The sequence below is a fragment of the Coenobita brevimanus genome, chromosome 16, assembly GCF_032717465.1.
Source record: "Coenobita brevimanus isolate Jiangsu-jjx chromosome 16, ASM3271746v2, whole genome shotgun sequence".
Lineage (NCBI taxonomy): Eukaryota > Metazoa > Arthropoda > Malacostraca > Decapoda > Coenobitidae > Coenobita > Coenobita brevimanus.
The window spans coordinates 10,805,698-10,826,523 of NC_136969.1; the positions used below are offsets into that span (position 1 = coordinate 10,805,698).

The window sequence follows — 20,826 nt, forward strand, 5'->3', positions numbered from 1 at the left end:
CTCGTTGCTGTTGTTGACGATACCTTGCCAGTCTTCAAGTAACGAATATTATCCGTATACATTTGCCTACATAAATACTGCTCGATTTCACGTATCGAGACTATAAACAGGGAATTTTTAAACCTAGTGAAATGGTTGGAGTCGTTCAAGTTTTCCACAATACTATTTAACATCTTCATAAATAATTAACCTTGTGATCCTTTTGGTTGCAACCGTACAAGAACACAAAGTAAATAGTCGATAATTCTGAGTTTTACTTAATGGTCGGATTGCTTTTTCATCAACAGAACCAAAGTGTTCTCATGGCTGTCGTTCACCGACCCAGAATCCCTACCGTTACAAGTGGCATCATGGACTATCGATCAACGTCTAACTTTCACTCATCACCAGATCTTTACCCCTGGAAGTTCTTACGGTAAATTTTGTGTCGACGACGCTCCTTTAAAATGCTGCTGTAACAAAGAGACACTGAGCTGCATACGTGAGAGATCTTGTATGGTAACTTGTATTATTAATAATACTACATTCCCACAAATTACCGACTCTCACACTATATAAGAGATGGTGCAAGATCACATGATACCTAAAGGGGAAGAGACGAGAATTTTCAAAAAGAATATTCTGACTGCATGATTTTTTTTTTTCATGTGTTCGACTCTGGGCATAGGCTTCACAGCCTGCTCCCAAGGCCCAATAGTCCTCCTACATATCATACACCTCTACTGTCACCAGAATGGGACAAATTTAATCTAAATTCGTGTATTTGGACCTAAATGACACTGAAAAACGTGAGCGACCGAATTGGTCTGGATGGACTGAAGTGTACTTGAATATACAGTAACTTCTTTTATTTTCCCGTAACTCTGATCAGTTTTTCGTCGTTTTGCAGCTTTTTCACATAGGTCAGTGACAGAGAAAGACAGTACTACAGCTCTACATCCTTCCCATAACACGTTTCATGACTAGCACCATATTCATGTGTTGATCTATTGTTATCACCCAGGGTTCAAGATGGGCAGATACAGTAAGAGTTTTAGGACAAGTTAGAGTAAATATATATATATATATATATATATATATATATATATATATATATATATATATATATATATATATATATATATATATATATATATATATATATATATATATATATATATATATATATATATATATATATATATATATATATATATATAGACAGTAGCTTACCTAATTGTATCTAAACGGCTTTCTCGAATCTAAATAGAGTTAACTGAGTATGAATCTTAACTATTCTGAACGATCCGTATGGTCTTAGGTTATGCCAACATTACGCAACAACATGCTGGATCACCGTGGTTGTTTTATTTAACTGGAGAAAGTTAGCACAACTGATACTGGAAAACAAAAGCTTATAATGTTCAGGTTCTGTTTTTTTGTGTAATACATAAACATGTAATCATGCTGTCAGAATGAAAAATGCATTGCCTGAGAGTATATAATTAATCCATGTGACATTATTAGTCATCACTATACCGTACACCATCTTGCCGCAGGTTCCCGCACCGGCCACACGTGCTAGTGACAGCGGAGGAGTTAGTGGCACAGGTGGCATTTACAGTAGATGACCCCACGGCACCAAAGGGCAAACGACTCAACTTCGAGGGGCCAACAAGGAACATTTCCGAGATGCTGTCCACGATCATGAACTTCACGTGAACTATTAATGCACATTTGCTTACACTCTATGACTGACTGGAAATATATGGGTTTTATAAATAAACGCTGGTTGATTGCTCAACTTGCCCTAAGTTAGCAAAAATAAAATATGAAAGTGAACGTAACCTCTCGACTTATATTTTTTCTATGGAAAATATTACATTATCATCAAAGGTGCTTTAATAATGTCTCTCTAACAGATACACGTACACGAGATCCCCTGACAGGACTTGGGGCTTACTGCAGAGCGATGGGACTTGGGCGAGGATGATGGGACTCATTACACGTGATCTCAGTTTTATAGTTCATTTACCTCAATATGGCTCATATTTGCGTCCTTTTGCAGATTATACTACGAAGCTCGATGGCATAAAAAGACAATGTTACTCCTTCCCTCCTTTTCCTATGACTGCTCTATCACTAGCGTCCTTTTCTAGTGCTAATCTCTTATTACAGCAGACATCTCAATATGGAATGGTAATTTTGGACCAAGTTAGAACTACACTATATATATATATATATATATATATATATATATATCATCTGTTAACCGAATACTTTTTCGCTTAGGGCACGTAGTAGCGTCTTTCTTACCTATAAATTTTGACCATTTCTTTTTAACAAAATTTTTCAATACGCCTTTCTTCTCCTTGTCATTGAAACCAGTTTCTGTTGACCTGCAGTTTATGTTATTTCATAATTTTCTTTTAACACGCAGCCATATCTTAGGTAGATTCCAAAGTTAAATTATCCTCCTACTGCTTTCATCATTGTACAGTACTCGTATTTTCCCGTACATAAATTTCGATCCTCATGTTTCGCATATACGGCATCTGAGCAAACTTTTTTTTTTTTTTGTCAGTTACCCTTTCAGATATTTAGCTCGCTGACAGTTTCTCTTGAAATAACAAGTCGTGATCAATACAGTAAATATATTGAGTCAACAAAATGACTTGTGAGCCTTCTCACGAATTACTCATCACAGCATAACGTGGTAAACGCCATTTTTTAATGAAATATATCCCGACATACATTGTTCTACTCTTCATCATTATAATTTATAAAAACACATTTCAGGAAGTGGAGTTTACTCCGGGACCATTTTTCATGGATATAACCAGAAGCCAGTGGATAGACTTCTCTGATTTTGTGTTTATGGGACATTATCTAATTCTCGCTGCCAGTGGTCGACCTGAGGTGGACCCGTGGGGCTTCCTGCTGCCTCTTAGACCAAACGTTTGGGTGGCTGTGCTGACAGCAATGTTGGCACTATGCGCTGCGATGCTGTTTCTGTCTTTCTGCCTTCCCACTCATATGCAAGAACCACGCATGAAAGATACCAACACCTTCAACTGTTTACGAGATCTTTCGCAAGAAGGTAACTAGTGATTGTCATTTTAGATTAACTTGGGAGGGACTCTGAGAAATTAGATTAAGTGGGAAAGGTTGAATTAATGTAGGCAGCACCCAGGGTTATTAGCTTCCGAACTAGTTTCGCCAACATAGTTTCATGATGCTCAACCATTGTATTGTGTTAGATGATGCTTAGTTTCATCTCGCTAATGGCAGCTTACTGTAACCACTACTTTTATTTCACCAAAGCTGCCAGGAACATGCCATCAAATATCTTGGTGATCAATATCTTTTGCTTAACTAAATTTTGTTTTCCAGATATAAAGAGAACTAAGAGTCGGTGGTGGTGGGAGCGTGTGATGCTGATGATGCTGGTATTGACACAGGGCTACGTCGGCAATCTCATGTCCCTCCTGGCAGTCAGATACATAGACCAACCCTACCAGAGATTTGAGGACGATCTTGACAACTCTGATGTTGGGATAATTGTTGTTCCAAACACTATGATCATTAGATATATTGAAGTGAGTGGTTGATTATTCAGGATGATAAAAAATAAAGGGTATCTAATTGGATGTCTGTAATGCGATACTTTAATTGATATGCTGTTAGTTAATTGTGGTGTCAAAAATAATAATCATAAAAGTTTCGCCTGAAATGATGATTTAAACTCTTCATGAAATTCTTATCGTAGCAGCAAGCTGCCCTAAGGTTACGGCAATTTCTATCTACTGAAAACATTTCTTTTTTTAAGCCATGTAGGTTCTCAAACACTATAAAGCAGTGAATTAATTTATAAATAGGATCTATTATTTTGATAGGTAAATATGTTCCTCATGCTATTTTCAGTCAATAACTCATGGATCATTGGTAATTTTCATATGCTTGATATGTAACCAAAATTTTCTGCCAGACATTTACAACTACCTTTCTTTGTCCAATTACTAAAAAATCGTGTTTCCAAATTCCATAAACGTATACCGTAAAGCAGACAATTTATGATAGCATTATTCTTTTCAGACTACCACGTCAGGACCACTTCATGAACTGGGGAAACTGACTGGGACAAAACGGGTCGCCTACAAGAAGTCTGTCGAATTACGAAACAGCATGGAGATCGCCAGCGCTGCCACTCACGTCATCTTTGACGGGAATGTGAACTTTATCAACTTGCTGCCCAAAAGCTTTTCCCTCACAGGTTGTAATATGATTGCTAAAGTTACTGAAATTCTGTGCATTTAATATATCTTTAGTTAACTGTATATTATAATGTATCAGAGTATCACAGCAGTACCAAGCCAACAAAATATTAATATTTAATTGCTGTCATTCTAAAATAGCATGAACACACACACACACACACACACACACACACACACACACACACACACACACACACACACACACACACACACACACACACACACACACACACACACACACACACACAGTGGTCATATTACGTTAGTCATGAAATATATACCGGCTTTTATTAAGACTTTTCTTTACTGAGTAAAATAGTCAGGTTATTATATTAAAAAAATTACTTTTTGAACTGACATGGATCATTGAGGAAGACACTCAATACGGATTGAATATTTCACGAGGGGAAGTTTTGAGAACTCCCTTTCACTATCCAGTCGTCTGCCATCAGTAAGAATAAATTAAATGTTATCAGGGCTTCTACGCCTGACAAATTGGTTAATTAACGGACCATATAGAGAGAAAATAAAAGCCTTTACTCCTAAGTGGTGCTTTTATTAAAATATACTGTTTGGGTAGTGCTGGAGGGGTCAAGATGTTACAACTCCTCTTACAATTTCCTCTTGTAAGTAATAATATCAGGGAGCTGAGAAAGACACTGACACTGACACATATAACAGAAATGAGGATTTCAGGGGCATACGAATGTAGACAAAAAGCAAGGTGGAAATTAACTAAAAGCGATTGTTAGGCAAATGTAAAACACTGCCTGGCATTTCAAAATAAGAAGCATCTTTTAAGTCCGCAAAAGGAACAAATCAGTATTTTCCTAATAATATATCTACGCTTTTGTATTAATAATATCTAGTAATTATTTTTGCAGCTCGTTGTGATTTTTACCTTTCACGGAGTGTCTACGCAACCACCCCTCTGGCCATGGTGACTCAGAGGAACAGCCTCTATTTGCCAAGGATTAATAAGTTGTACGTGTCCCAGTTTAGTAATATAAGCAATAATGAATGACAAATAACAATAGTTGTAGAATAATTCTTAAAAAAATAAATAAACGTAACAAATATTTATAATCTACTCCTTTTCACAGTATTGTTTTGGGTATATGATAAATTTACATATATACATACATACACACCCTGAGATGCCTTGGAAGAACAGACGAGGGCTCTGTATTTCACCTTTCATTTTTCTTAGAGAGTTATTCTTCACTTACAGACATAAGTGTCTCTTCTTGTGTTTAGATCCTACACACAGGGCTGTACGATAAATGGATGAAGTACTCAGAACACAACTCCAGCATGTGCAAGAACCCACCCAGGATCATCACCGTCACCACCATTCTCTCACTCACCAGTCTTTGGGTAAGCCATGATAGTAACTTCCTTCATTACTGAAAATATGATAGATTTACCTCACCGTACCTTTTATCCTCCTCAATCTGATATTGCATTTTATCATTACACTAAGACGATTTTATTCGGTTCACAAGAGATTTTATTTATCTGGAAGGCTGAACATAGCAATCATTAACCCTTTTACTACGAGAGTGAGTAAATTTAAATAAATAAATAAGCAACAAAATACTTCATTGGAGTAAAGTGGTGAAAAACTTGAGTGTGTGTAATCGAGTAATGAGTATATTTTAATATCTTTTAGGTAAATGTGTACTGTGTCACATTTAATTATGCAGGAGCGTGTTTCGGATAAAAATAAAAGACCACAATAAAACTTGCCTTTTATAAATACTAATCTGGCTACGTATGTGGACACTACCCCACCCCCCATGGTCCCATGGTATATTGTGGGATTATAGTGAACTTGACTTCATATATGGTACACTGAAGTAGCCTATGATGACGTGTTACGGCAATTGTCGGTGGATGGTGGAGAGACACACGAGTTATGGACAAAGTTTATGAATCTCCACATCGTCCTCCGAGAACTAATCTATATTGACATTATCTGAGTGTAGGCTAAGGGTAGATTAAGCGTCAAGGCTGTACGAGAAAATGGGATAGTAGAAAATAATTCAATCCCTACCGTGGCCTCAGGATCAGTTCGAAATAAATAATTGTTTTAATACGTCTTTTATAGACATATATGTGTGACGTCGTAAGAACTGACTACGCATGTAAAAGGGGTACTACTAGTTTAGTCTATTAATGAAAGGATTACTGACCTACATCCCACACTATCCATTTCCAGGGCATATTTGCGGTGCTTGGTTATAGGGTCACAGTGGTTGTGGTGGTGTTTGTGATAGAGCAGGTGTGTGGTGGAGCCAGGTGGGTCCAGTAGGGTCAGGTGGCCACATAGGACACACACCACTATTACCATCACTGACTACACATATCGCGTTGTTGACAAGGTTCTTCACATGAACTGCGTACTTCATTTTAAGTTTAATAAGGGAATCAGTGCATACTAATCATTTAAATGAATTCATAAATAATTTAGAATTATATATAGAATTACACAAATGGCAAAGTATAAGAGTTGCTTCCAGTATCACTCACCGCAGTGTATTCTCATGGGTATCACTTTTACCGTTAGTGTAAGAATATATATTAATAAACTGTATATATTTCATTTTTCATAATCCACTGCCTATAGAGAAAAGTTAGTGACCTAAGTATACACGTGCAGCAACGTTATGTTCTGCGTAACAGTATCTTCTACTATCGAGGGTAGGGCTATGCACTCACACTTGTCTGACTGTGTTTGTCTCTCCAGGGAATTATGTAACACTAATGGGAGGATCATCATGAAAATATGTGGACAAGTTCCCAGTAACCCAGCTGATTTTATTTTTTTTTTTCAATTTTTTAGCTGATCTGTCTAGTTGACCTGTTGAAGTACGTAAATTGCCACTGGATACTGGGAGGGGAGGGGGATTGTTCACTGACTGATTTGGTGAGAGGGGAGGGGGGGTGCTTACTGGATGGTGCAGTGAGAGAGGAGGGTAAGGTACTCACTGGCTGGTATAGCGAGAGGGGAGGGAAAGGTGTTCACTGTTTATATAAGGGCCCCCAAGAGGCCGGTCAGCACTCAGAGCTCAGCTGTTGCTCCAGGCTGTTAGAGATTACATTCCAGCCTCACCTTCCCCTACACTTTGATCGTGAGTCATGTGGCACTGTGTTGCTGTTAATCATATGGTACCGTGTTAGTCATATGGTACAGTGTTGTTGTTAGTGATACGGTACCGTGTTAATGTTAGTGAAATAGCACCGTGTTGCTGTCGGTGATGTAAAACTATACCGTGTTGCTATAAGTGACACTGTACCGTGTTGCTGTTAGTGACATAGTACCGTGTTGTTATTAGTCATGAGGTAACGCGTTACTCTTTGTCATGTTGTACCCTCATTGACAGCAAGGTACAATATCTTTATCGGGGAGACGTTTGTTAATTCTTTACCACCTTATACTTACAGTTATAGATGAAGATAATGTCCACCCTTTTTATATTCTATTATGCTTAAGTTTCAGCCACCGAACGTGAAAGTACAACGATCGTCACAACCAACCTCTCTGTCCGAACGAAACATCTTTGCGCGAGGGTAATTATTATCTTTTATTAACTTAACTCGACGTTTTTGTGTTTATAGATCACTAAATTTCAGACAGCATGAAAACACAGCGAATATCTCTCTGTCAACAGGAAACTAGCAAAAAAAAAAAAAAAAAAAAAAAAATCCGGCTAGTGGCATCGGTATCTTTGGTTTTAAGATTAGATTAGGACATTTTTTTATTGCTTTCAGACTTGTTCTAATTGTTTTAAGACCCATTTTTGTTTTCACAAGCTTCATTTTAGGAGAAGACAATCTTTTTTTGCTTTAGACTTACTTTTCTTGTTTAAAATTTCTTTGTTGTTGAATAACCTGTTTGTTTGATAAGGCTTGTTTATTTTTTTTCATTAGTTTTCATTGTTCCTTAGACATATTTTCCTTGCTTAGGTAGTTGGGGGGGGGGGGGCAGTTCATTTCTCCAAAGTGTAAGTGATGTCTGTGGAACCCATGGATAATTTTTCCTTCATAACCCGTAACACAGAGCCTGAGAGTGTGTGATAAAGCAGCCCGGTTGTGCCAGCTTACCACTCTCTGTACCAACCTGTCTCTTGCTTAGATATTTTGTTTCTATTGCTTAGAGGTTTGCTTCTGTTGCTCTGAGGTTTGTCTCTGTTGCTTAGATTCTTTTCTGTTGCTTAGAGGTTTGTTTCTGTTACTTAGAGATTTGATTCTGTTACTCTGAGGTTTGTTTCTCTTACTTAGATATTTGTTTCTGTTGCTTTGCGGTTCGTTTCGTTTTCATAATTTTCTTGGGAGATGCTTAGGGAATTGTTCTTGTTGCTTAAAGATTTGTATAAGGACTTGTTACTGTTGTTTCTTGACCAATTTCGATCCACTCCTGTTGTTTGTACTCTGTTTCTGTTTTATGCTCATACTTCATTAACCTGTTACAGTTTCCCACACCTTTCATGGGGTGGAGAGATTACTAGGTTGCTTCGTGTGTCTTTTTCGGGATGTGAAGCAGGGAACCAGTGAATATCTAGGCACAGTCCATCCTAGGCAGACTTCAATTTACGATCGATATGGCAGACTTTTTCTTCTCTCTCTCTCTCTCTCTCTCTCTCTCTCTCTCTCTCTCTCTCTCTCTCTCTCTCTCTCTTTTACCGATGGGCTTTATTACAGTGAAAATATTATGGATTCTAAAAAATTGCCGAACAGTGCCTATAAATGAAAGATATTACACGCCACTTGCCCTTCAGTACCCAAAATTTCCTGCCAGTATCCAAAGCCCCCTCTCAATATCCAAATATAGTTAGGATTTTTATACATTGTCCCTACATTCAGATGGTATTTAACTCAAAAGAGGTTTTCCGAACTCAATGACTTTTATGATTAGCCTTCACGAAAAACTTTCCTAATAACCTGGTACTTAATAAAATATCCAGTAGCAACAGGAGAGCAGTGAAAGTAATGTCCCTTATGCATAGGACTTAAGCAAAAGTAACTACACCTAGTCCGTCCTATACATGACGCAAAGTAACCAAGAGGACAAAGTTCTATTTTATATTTAATTGTTGAATATCTCTCTTAGGCAGAAAATGGAAACGCTGTGGCCCTCGCGCCCAACCTCCCTGACAGAACGCAACAACTTCATTTGGTTGTGGATGGGGGGCCTGTCTGCTCGTGCCATAGCTAGGGTAACCGGGTCCAGCGTCACCACTGTCTGCAGGTGGCTCAAGCGGTGGAAGCAGGAGGGACACGTTGAGAACAGGCATCGCACTGGCCGATCTAGTAAAGGGAAACATTCCAAAGCAATTTACAGCCGTATTACAGCGTTCCATCCCATAGCATTGCACAATGATGAGTTATATTTATCTGAAATGAATCTCAGAGCAATACAAACAGATTTCCATTATCACGGTGAATATACCAAATACCCTGATCTGTACAGGTATTACTGAGTTTCACGTAAACGTAAAGTTGAAGTACTCATAATCAACTTCATTCAAAGTAACTTTGCAAACTCCTTCAGTTTTGAAACATTCCCTGCCAAACCAAACAGATGCTAACTAAAGAGGATTTTTATATATGGTAGCCGAGTGAATTGGTTCTCTGTATCAAGATTATGAATTGCCAACACATCACGTGCCATAGTTTCGATATCGTTCGTAGAGAAAAACTAGCAAGAACCAAGGAAAACATAAAGTTCCCCTTCATGTAAATTCATCTGCGTCTCTCTTATAAACGGGTAAAAGAAGAAAAGTGTGATATCTGTGCTAAATATTGTCTTTGTCACCCAAAGCTGAGCAGGGCAAACAGCTGAATGAAGTGACGTAAGAGATGTGAGATCTCATTTGTGCTCTTAGTTATATGAGCTCTCTGTTAAGAGAGCATTTACATCCCAAAGCCACGATTTCGTTGAGAATTTCAAGACACCACGTATTTAATAAGTACATGGCATAATACTTTCAACGAATATTTAAGTCTTATCTTATATCGAAAAGCTATTGTTCATCTCTTTCAGAACGATTAAGTATGTTGTTCTAGGTTAGGAATGTTATGAACAAATTGTATTTCATGTGTCATACCAAATATTCTTGTGTTAGGTTTTTTTCCTCCTCGGAAAATTGGTATTATAGCTTCAGACTTCTTTTTGCTTCTTCGAAAGGTAATAAACTATTTTTGGTACTTGGCTAGAATGTTTAACCATGCTCTCTCACCTGCTTCATACTTAAAAGGTTTCCCAGGCGAAAATGCTTTGATGTACACGAAATTAACGGAATAAAAACATATTTTTAAACAGTGTAAGTATTTTTGTTACATAATGGTATAGAAGGAATATGTTGTGGCATATATATTAATGTGCAATGAAATTCATAATAAAAATACAACATTGAATAAAGTCCATTTTCATTCGAATATCATGCCATGAAGCTTGTCAGACACCCTGACTTATGTTTTGGTAACAGTGCTTGGAAGATGAGGGAAGGCTGTGTTTCGTATGATAGTTTTGTAATTTTAAATACACATGAACTGGAGGAAATAAAACTAACTTTTCTTATCTAGGAAATGTTCATGAACGCGAAGAAGATAAAGATGAATTCGCATAAACCACAGATTGATTTTGCTTTCTGGTTGTTGGTCAGGATTTCACTTCACAAGCTTATGATAAACTCCTTCTCCTAACTGGGATTTGCTTTTGCAGCATATATTAAAATCTTTCCCCTACTTCTTGTTATTTCTGAAAAACAAACCTTTAAGTCATGAGAGAAAAATTATGGTCATTTTTTTTTTCTCAAAGAGCGGATAGAAAACTAGATGAGTGCTGAATCATGTCCGTTATTCCTGATGCAAAATATATACCCTGATGCAGGAGGAGGAGCAGATTTACAGTTTCTCAACGGCCTAAGTAGTGTTATGGTGAAGGTTGAGGTGGTGATGAACGTGTGCCACAGTCTTCGTAACATATTTCGACAGTGGAGGGGGCATTACGTAGTGGTCGTAACGTGTGGTGGTGGCGGAGGTGTGCTGTGGTGGTCGTGACGTGTTTCGGTGGTGGTGGTGGTGGTATGATGTCGACTACTGCGAGGTTCCTATGGCTCTGCCTGGGGGTCACCTGCCTCCTGGTCCATGCTCGCCTACATCACATCACAGGCACGTAGACTAAAGTAAAGGGAAAGAGCTTAAAGAGAGAGAGAGAGAGAGAGAGAGAGAGAGAGAGAGAGAGAGAGAGAGAGAGAGAGAGAGAGCTTGTTTCATTTTGATCTAAGCTATTATATGAGCATCTCCAAATATCAAGTTATTTTGTTGTATTTAATTATTTCAGTTGATTGCTTTTTACGATGTTAAGAAAGAGGTACTCAGAATTTCGATTAATAATGGATTATCGGATGTTTCAAGCCACAGCAACCCTAGGGAGCTGTGATCTTTTGAAGGTTTGCTTATTCATAACTACACAGCTACTCGTAGTTAGAGTTTCTGATTTAACTGAGCCATTATATACAACGAACATTAACTATGAAACCTAAAACCTCCAATTAGTAATCACTGATTGACTGAACTTAATTATTTCCTTGCTTTTTCCGCTGTGTTACTTTTAGTATAATATTTTGGCTACAGGCACTTTTAAGCAGCAGAGAGAAGACATTGGTACATGAAGGGTTGGTTTTGGTGCATATTGCCAGACAAATAAGCCAGCACTTGTACTAAAAACAGTACTGTACAAGTGTGCTTTTATCCTCCCTCGTATTAGTCAGACACGAGCATAGCATCAATGGACAGCCGCCTACCACTGGATGACATGTTGGCCACAGAGCGGTGTTCTCACTTTTCTGTCCTACTGCTGACAGATGGCTCTCCATGGGCGATATCCATGACGGAAGTAAGTATGCATAACAGTAATGTAAAAACTGCATGGAGCTTCAACAGAGGAGCCTGATAGGGTCAAGCTAAACATTAGGTTATTTCTTACTTTACTGTATGATGCAAATATTTATATTTTCGACTTTAATCCACTGTGCTACTGAATGAACTAGATATCCCAAAGTCTGCCCAAAGTCAATCAAAATTGTAATACTTGCAGCTAATATGTTTAGTTTATTGTTCTAGTTATCCTCATTGCTGCTTCAACTGTGAAGAATAGGAAAGACTTATCATTTTGTGTTCTCTTTCAGGACCTAGCACACGTATATGCTCCTTGGGGAGTCGGAGTGGTGAAGACTAGTGAAAACAACACCAGCATGACATACGAACAGCTCTCACAGACTATAGCCACTGCTCGACAGGTATGTGGCCAAGGCATGTAAATGAATTAAGGTAAAGAAACGTGTCTCTGGAGGCAGTAATTCAGAGTTCTTTGAAAACGTTCATGCATAAAAATTCACGACTAATTAATATTATTCCCGTAGACGCCTTTCTGTTCCCTTTTGCCTGTTGTTGCCGGCATAAAACAGAGAATGACCTCCTCAGGCTGAAGGAACCAGACATGAAAATGTATTCATCAAGTATTCCTACGAGGTAGCATTGTCTAATCAGAAGTATACTTTGCCCACAACCGAGAGATCCATGTTACAGATCCTGGACCACCGACGAGAACTTAGGGCGAGGACACATCAGGGACTTAAGCAAAAGCCAGGATTGTACGGAATATCTGATGGGTGTAAATCGTAGTCAGAGGGAGTATTATGGTCCTTTCGTTATCAGACGATTATTCATGTTGGCACCATTACTTTCGTGATAATATGCTTGTTGGCATTAGGTTCCTGATATTTATGTATGCACGATTAGTTTTGTGATGTTATTCGTGTTCGCACCGTTAGGCTCGTCATATTTTTTATGTTGGCACCATTAACTTCGTGATATAATTCATGGTGGCACAATTAGTTTCGTGATATTATTCATGTTGGCACCATTAGCTTCGTGATGCGTTGTGGTGCGTGACGATGGTGGTGGTGAGCGATGACCCAGTCTTCCTCGCCGCCTTCGCTGAGTCTTCCTTCAAGAGCCACCTCCTGCTGGTCCAGAAAACAAAGCTGCTCATATTCACTCGCATCCCTCTCCACCAACTCCAGACCCTTCCCCACCTTCACAGGACTCTCTCACGAACCACTTCTCTCGTTGCTGTTGTGGACGATACCTTGCCAGTCTTCAGGTAACGAGTATTATCAGTATACAATTGCCAACATAAATACTGATCCATTGTATGTAGCGAGGATATAAACAATTAATTTTGAAACACAGTGAAATAGTCGGAGTCTTTCAAGTTATTCACATTATTATTTAACATGTTCATAAATAATTGAGCTTGTGATCCTATTGGTTGCAACCGTACAAGAACACAAAGTAAATAGTCGATAATTCTGAGTATTAATTAATGGACGGATTGCTTTTTCATCAACAGAACCAAAGTGTTCTCATGGCTGCCGTTCACCGACCCAGAATCCCGGCCATTACAAGTGGCATCATGGACTATCGATCAACGTCTAACTTTCACCCATCCACCAGATCTTTTCCCCCATAAGTTCTTACGGTAAAATTTGTGTGTCGACAACGCTCCTTTACGATATTGCTCAACAATGAGACACTGAGATGTATACATGAGAGATTTTGCATAGTAACTTCTATTATTATTATTACTACATTCCCTCAAATTACCGACTCGCACACTACATAAGACATGGTGCAAGATCTCATGATTCCTACAGGGGAAGAGACGAGAATTTTTTAAACAAATATTCTAACTGGATGAAAATACCAGAATGGAACTAATTCAACCTGCATTCGCGTATTTGGACCTAAATGACACTGATGTAACGTGAGCGACCTAAATGGTCTAGGTGGACTGAAGTGTGCTTGAATATACAATAACAACTTTTTTTTTTTTACCGTAACTATGATCAGTTGTTCGTCCTTTTGCAGCTTATTTCACATAGGTCTTTGGCAGAATAAAACAACAACAACAACACTACACCTCTACATCCTTCCCATAACACATTTCATGACTAGCATCATATTCGAGTGTTGATCTTGTGTTATAACTCAGGATTCAAGATAAGCAGATGAGAGTTTCAGGACAAGTTACAGTAAAAAAAAGCATAGACAGTAGATTACCTAATTGTAAATAAAGAACATTTTCGAATCTAAATAGACTTAACTGAGCATGAATCTTATTCATTCTGAACGATCTGTATGGCTAGGTTATGCCAACATTAAGCAAGAACATGCTGTATCACCGTGGTTGTTTTATTTAACTGGAGAAAGTTAGCACAAGTGATACTGGAAAACAAAAGCTTATAATGTCCAGGTTCTGTTTTGTATGTAATACATAAACAAACAGTCATGCTGTCAGAATGAAAAATGCATTGGCTGAGAGAATATAATTAATCCATGTGACATTACTAGTTAACACTATACCGTACACCATCTTCCCGCAGGTTCCCGCACCGGCCGCACGTACTAGTAACAGCGGAGGAGTTTCTGGCACAGGTGGCATTTACAGTAGATGACCCCACGGCACCAGAGGGCAAACGACTCACCTTCGGTGGGATAGCGGGGAATGTTATGGAGATGCTGTCCACGATCATGAACTTCACGTGAGCTATTAATGTACATTTGGTTTAATACACTCTATGTTTGACTGAAAATATTTGGGTTTGATAAATAAATTCTGGTTGATTGCTCAACTTGCCCTAAGTTAACAAAAATAAAACATGAATGTGAACATAACCTCTCGACTTATTTTTTGCTATGGAAATTAGTACATTATCATCAAAGGTGCTTAAATCACATCCCTTTGACAGATACACGTACGTGAGATCCCCTGACAGGACTTGGGGCTTACTGCAGAGCGATGGGACTTGGACGGGGATGATGGGACTCATTACACGTGAGGTCAGTTCTATAGTTCGTTTACCTCAACTTGGCTCATATTTTCGTCCTTTTGCAGATTATACTACGAAGCTCGATGTCATAAAAAGACAATGTTAGCCCTTCCCTCCTTTTAATAAAGCTGCTCGCCCGTTAGCGTCCTTTTCTAGTACTAATATCTTATTGCAGCAAACTTCTCAATATGGAATGGCAATTTTGGGCGAAGTTAGAACTAGAGTATATATAGCATCTGTGCACCTAATACTCTTTGGCTTAGGGCACGTGGTAGCGTCATTGTCACCTATAATTTTTGAACATTCCTTCTCAAATATTATTTTTCGCTCGCTCCGGCTATTTTATCTATCTATCTATATACCTAGGCTGCTTCCCCCAAGGAAAGGGAGGTAGCCGAGACAGGACGACACACTTTCCATTTACTCATCCATTTAAACACATTCATTCACATCTTAGCCCCAAAGGGGAGAACGGACAGATCCTCACCGCACCACACCGCACAAGGGTCAACTGCGCAATGCAATCAGTGACATCCGCAGCAGGGCCCGACAGCAGAGCTGGTTTACCCCTGCCACATCATAACATACCCATCCCCTTACCCGCACCTGACCTGACTAGCTGATCAGACCAAATGCGGGAGAATATCCCCTCAGGGCTGCGTCATCACTTATTTATTCACAATTTCTCTCCATTTATTTCTGTCACGCACAGCCACTCTTCCTTGCTCGACAGACATCCCTCTCGCATCCAGCGCTCTCTTCACACTATCCATCCATCCTATTCGTGGTCTTCCTCTCAGCCTTACACCTCTCACATCAGATCTAGTTATCTTTTTCACCAATCGCTAAACCAGTTTCTGTTGACCTGCAATTTATGTTATTGTATTATTATTATTATTATTTTTTACAAACAGCCGTATCATAGGTAGATTCCAAAGTTTAATTATCCTCACGGTTTTCAGCATTGTACTGTAGTTGTATTTTCCCGTACGTTAAATTCGATCCTCATGTTTACCATATACATCATCTGATCAAACATTTTTGTCAGTTTCCCTTTCAGATATTTAGCTCGCTGACAATTTCTCTTGAAATAAGAAGACGTGATCATTGCAGTGAATACATTGAGTCAAGAAAACGACTTGTGAGCCTTCTCAAGAATTACTCATCATTGTATAACATAGTAAATGCCAATCTTTTATGGAATATATCCCGACATACATTGTTCTACTGTTCTTCTCTATATTTTACAAAAATACATTTCAGGAAGTGGAGTTTACTCCCGGACCATTTCTCTTGGATATCACCAGAAGCCACTGGATAGACTACTCTCCATTTGTGTTTATGGGAAATTATCTAATTCTCGCTGCCCGTGGTCGACCTGAGGTGGACCCGTGGGGCTTCCTGCTGCCTCTTAGACCAAAGGTTTGGGTGGCTATGCTGACAACACTGTGGGTAGTATGCGCTGTGATGCTGCTTTTGTCTTTCTGCCTTCCCACTCATATGAAAGAACCACGTATGACAGATGCCAACACCTTCAATTGTGTGCGAGTTCTTTTGCAAGAAGGTAACTAGTGTTTGCTATATTGTGTATTACACTGAGTAATTTTAGATTGAGTTTGGAGCGACTTTGAGAGATTAGTTTATGTCAGAACGGCTGAGTTAATGGAGGCAGCATCCAGGCTTATTATCTTCTGAATAAGAGCCAATTGTTTCGCCCACAAAGTTTCACTGTGCTCAACCGTTGTCTTTTGTTAGATGATGCTTAATTTCATTTCACAAGTGACAGCTTACTGTAACCACTACTTTTATTTCAACAAAGCTGCTAGAAACAGGCCATCAAATATTTTGGTGATCCTAAATTCTGCTTTCCAGATATAAAGAGTACTAAAAGTCGGTGGTGGTGGGATCGTGTGATTCTGGGGGTGTGGATGCTGATGATGCTGGTACTGACACAGGGCTACGTCGGCAACCTCATGTCCCTCCTGGCAGTCAGATACATAGACCAACCCTATCAGAGACTTGAGGACGTCCTTGACAACTCTGATGTTGGGATAATTGTTGTTCCAAACACTTTGATCATTAAATATATGGAAGTGAGTGGTTGTTTCTTCAGGATAATAGAAAATTAAGAGTATCTAATTGTCTGTCTATAATGCGATACTTATTTGATATGCTGTTAGTTAACTGTGGCGTCAAGAAAACAATAAGCATATTAGTTTTGCTTGAAATGATGATTAACCTATTCATGAAATTCATATGAGAGTAACAGGGTGCCCTAAGGTTACAGCAATTTCTGTCTATTAAAAACATTTTTTTTTTTTTGGCCATATACAATATATCAAACACTGTAAAGCAGCAAATAAATTCATAAGTTGGATCAATGATTTGGATAGGTATTTGAGTTCCTGATGCTATTTTCAGTCATTAACATGGGTCATCGGAAATTTTGATATGTTTGATTTATAACCAAAATGTTCTGCAAGACATTTACATGTACCTTTTATTTATTCACTTTTTTTTTTGGGGGGGGGGGGCGGAATACTTAAAACTCGTGTTTCCAAATCCCATAAACACATACAGTAAAGTAGACAATTTTTGATAGCCTTATTCTTTTCAGACTGCCACATCAGGACCACTTCATGAAGTGGGGAAACTGTTGGGGACAAACCGGGTCACCTACAACAAGTTCGTCGACTTACAAAACAGCATGGAGACCGTCGTGCGCGCTGCCACTCACGTTATCTTTGACGGAAATGTGAACTTTATCAACTTGCTGCCCAAAAGCTTTTCTCTCACAGGTTGTAATATGATTACTAAAGTTACTAAAATTATGTATGTTTAATATAATTTTAGTTATCTGTATTTTAGAACGTATCAGTGTATCATAGCAGTGCCAAGCCAACGCCATAATAATATTTAATTGCTGTCGTTCTAAAATAGCACACACACACACACACACACACACACACACACACACACACACACACACACACACACAAAGAAGCTGCTGTTGAACTGATCATGTCACGTTAGTCATGGAATATAAATTGGCTTTTATTAAGACTTTACTCAGTAAAATAGTCAGGTTATCTAAGTTAACAGAATTATTCTTTTGAACTTACACGGATCATTAAGGAAGATACTCACTACGGATTGAATATTTCACGAGGGGAAGTTTTGAGAACTCCCTTTCCTTACCCAGTCGTCTGTCATCAGTAAGAATAAATTAAATGTTATCAGGCCTACTACGCCTGACAAACTGGTTAATGAAAGGACCATATTAAGGGAAAAAATAAAAGCCTTTACCTCTAAATGGTGCATTTATTAAAATAAACTATATGAGTAGTGCTGGAGCAGTCAAGATGTTACGACTCCTCTTGTTACAATTTCCACTTGCAATTATTAATGTCAGGCAGCAGAGAAAGACACTGGCACTGACGCATATAAAGGAAATCAGAATTTCAGGGACAAACAACTGTTGACAAGAGGCAAAGTGGTAATTAATTAAAAACGATTGTTAAGCAAATATAAAACACTGTTCTGGCATTTCAAAATAAGAAGCATCTTTTAAGTCCGTAAAAAGAACAATTCAGTAGTTTTCTAATCATTTATCTACGCTTATGTATTAATAATATCTAGTAATTATTTTTGCAGGTCGTTGTGATTTTTACCTTTCACGGAGCGTCTACGCAACCACCCCTCTGGCCATGTTGACTCAGAAGAACAGCCTCTTTTTACCGAGGATAAATAAGTTGTATGTGCCCCAGTTTAGTGAAATAAGCAATAATGAACGACAAATAACAATAGTTGCAGAATAATTCTTAAAAAAAGAAATAAACGTAACAGATATTTATAATCTAGTCCGTTTCACAATATGGTTTTGGGTATATGATAAATTTTCATATATACACACATACAAACCCTGAGGTGTCTTGGAAGAACAGACGAGGGCCCAATATTTCACCTTTTATATTTCTTAGAGAGTTATGCTTCACATACAGACATATAAGTATCTCTTGTGATTAGATCGTACACGTTGGTGGAATCAGGGCTGTACGATAGATGGATGAAGTACTCAGAACACAACTCCAGCATGTGCAAGAACCCATCCAGGATCATCACCGTCACCACCATTCTCTCACTCACCAGTCTCTGGGTAAGCCATGATTGTAACTTCCTTACTGAAAATAGGATGGATTTATCTCACTGCCTTTTATCCCCCTCAATCTGATATTGCATTTTATCATTACACCCAGACGATTTTAATCGGTTCACGAGAGATTGTATTTTTTATCTGGGAGGCTGAACATAGCTTTCATTAACCCTTTTACTACGACAGTGAGTAAGCTTAAGAAAATAAATAACAAACTACTTCACTGGAGTAAAGTAGTGAAAAACTTGGGTGTATGAAATCGAGTAATGAGCATCTTTGAATATCTCGTAGGTAAATATGTACTGTGTCACATTTAATTATTCAGGTAGGTATTTCGGATAAAAATAAAAGACCACATTAAAACTTACCTTTTATAAGTACGAATCTATCCACGTCCTTTACACACTACCTCCCCATCTTCCCATGGCATACTGAGGGATCATAGTGAACTTGACATTATATCTGGTACACTGAACTAGTCTATATTGAAGTGTTAGGGCAGTTGTCGGTGGGTGATGGAGAGAGACACGAGTTATGGACAAAATTTATGAATCTCCACATCGTCCTCTGAGGACTAGTCTATACTGACATTATCTGAGTGCAAGAGTAGATTAAACATCAAGGTTATACAAGAAAATGGGATAGTAGAAAATAATTCAATTCCTATCGTGGCCTCAAGATCAGTTCGAAATAAATAATTGTTTTAATAGGTCTTTTATAGACATATATGTGAAACGTTGTAAGAACTGACTAGGCATGTAAAAGGGGTATTATTAGTTTAGTCCATTAATGAAAGGATTACTGACCTACCTCCCACGTTATCCATTTTCAGGGCATGTTTGCTGTGCTCGGGTGTGGGTTCGCAGTGGCTGTGGTGGTGCTGGTAATGGAGCTGATGTGTGGTGGAGCCAGGTGGGGCCAAACGGGTCAGGTGGCTACCTAAGATACACACCATTATCACCATCACTGGCCATACACCTCACCGTTGCTGACAACGCTCTTCATATGACTCACTTACTTCATATTAAGTTTGATAAGGAAAGCAGTGCATACTAAACAATTAAATGAATTCATAAATAATTTAGAATTATATATAAAAGTATACAAACGGCAAAGTATAAGCGTTACTCACAGTATCACTCAGAGTAGTATACTCTCATGGGTATCACTTTCATCGTTTGTGTAAGAAGATATATTAATAATTTTTTTTTTTCATAATCCGCTGCCTATGGAGTAGTGACCTAAGTATACACGTGCAGCAACATTATACTCTGCGTGACAGTGTCTTCTACCATTGAGGGTAGGGATATGTATTCACACTTATCTGTCTGTGTCTGTCTCTCCAGGGAATTCTATAACACTAATGGGAGGATCATCATGAAAATATGTGGACATGTCCTGAGTAACCCAGTTAATTTACTTGTTTTAGTTGATCCGTCTAGCTGATCTCTTGGAGTAGGTAAATTGTCATTGGATAATGAGATGGGAGGGGGATGTGTTCACTGACTGATCTGGT

At 38.5% G+C, this 20,826-nt stretch overlaps 2 protein-coding genes across 2 annotated transcripts; both read left to right on the plus strand.

The window, feature by feature from the left end:
* Window positions 1-12,515: 12,515 nt before the first annotated feature.
* LOC145390962 (glutamate receptor ionotropic, delta-2-like) lies at window positions 12,516-17,286 on the plus strand. The gene is made up of 7 exons (XM_080265699.1): window positions 12,516-12,562; window positions 13,193-13,428; window positions 13,678-13,806; window positions 14,711-14,869; window positions 15,077-15,167; window positions 16,421-16,721; window positions 17,030-17,286. Exons 1-7 carry the CDS (start codon window positions 12,518-12,520, stop codon window positions 17,284-17,286), a joined length of 1,218 nt encoding a protein of 405 aa, XP_080121825.1. The 5' UTR covers window positions 12,516-12,517.
* A 548-nt stretch (window positions 17,287-17,834) lies between these two features.
* On the plus strand, window positions 17,835-20,264 carry LOC145390906 (uncharacterized). The gene is made up of 4 exons (XM_080265640.1): window positions 17,835-17,955; window positions 18,812-18,911; window positions 19,184-19,313; window positions 20,143-20,264. Exons 1-4 carry the CDS (start codon window positions 17,865-17,867, stop codon window positions 20,251-20,253), a joined length of 432 nt encoding a protein of 143 aa, XP_080121766.1. The 5' UTR covers window positions 17,835-17,864; the 3' UTR covers window positions 20,254-20,264.
* The last annotated feature ends 562 nt before the right edge of the window (window positions 20,265-20,826 follow it).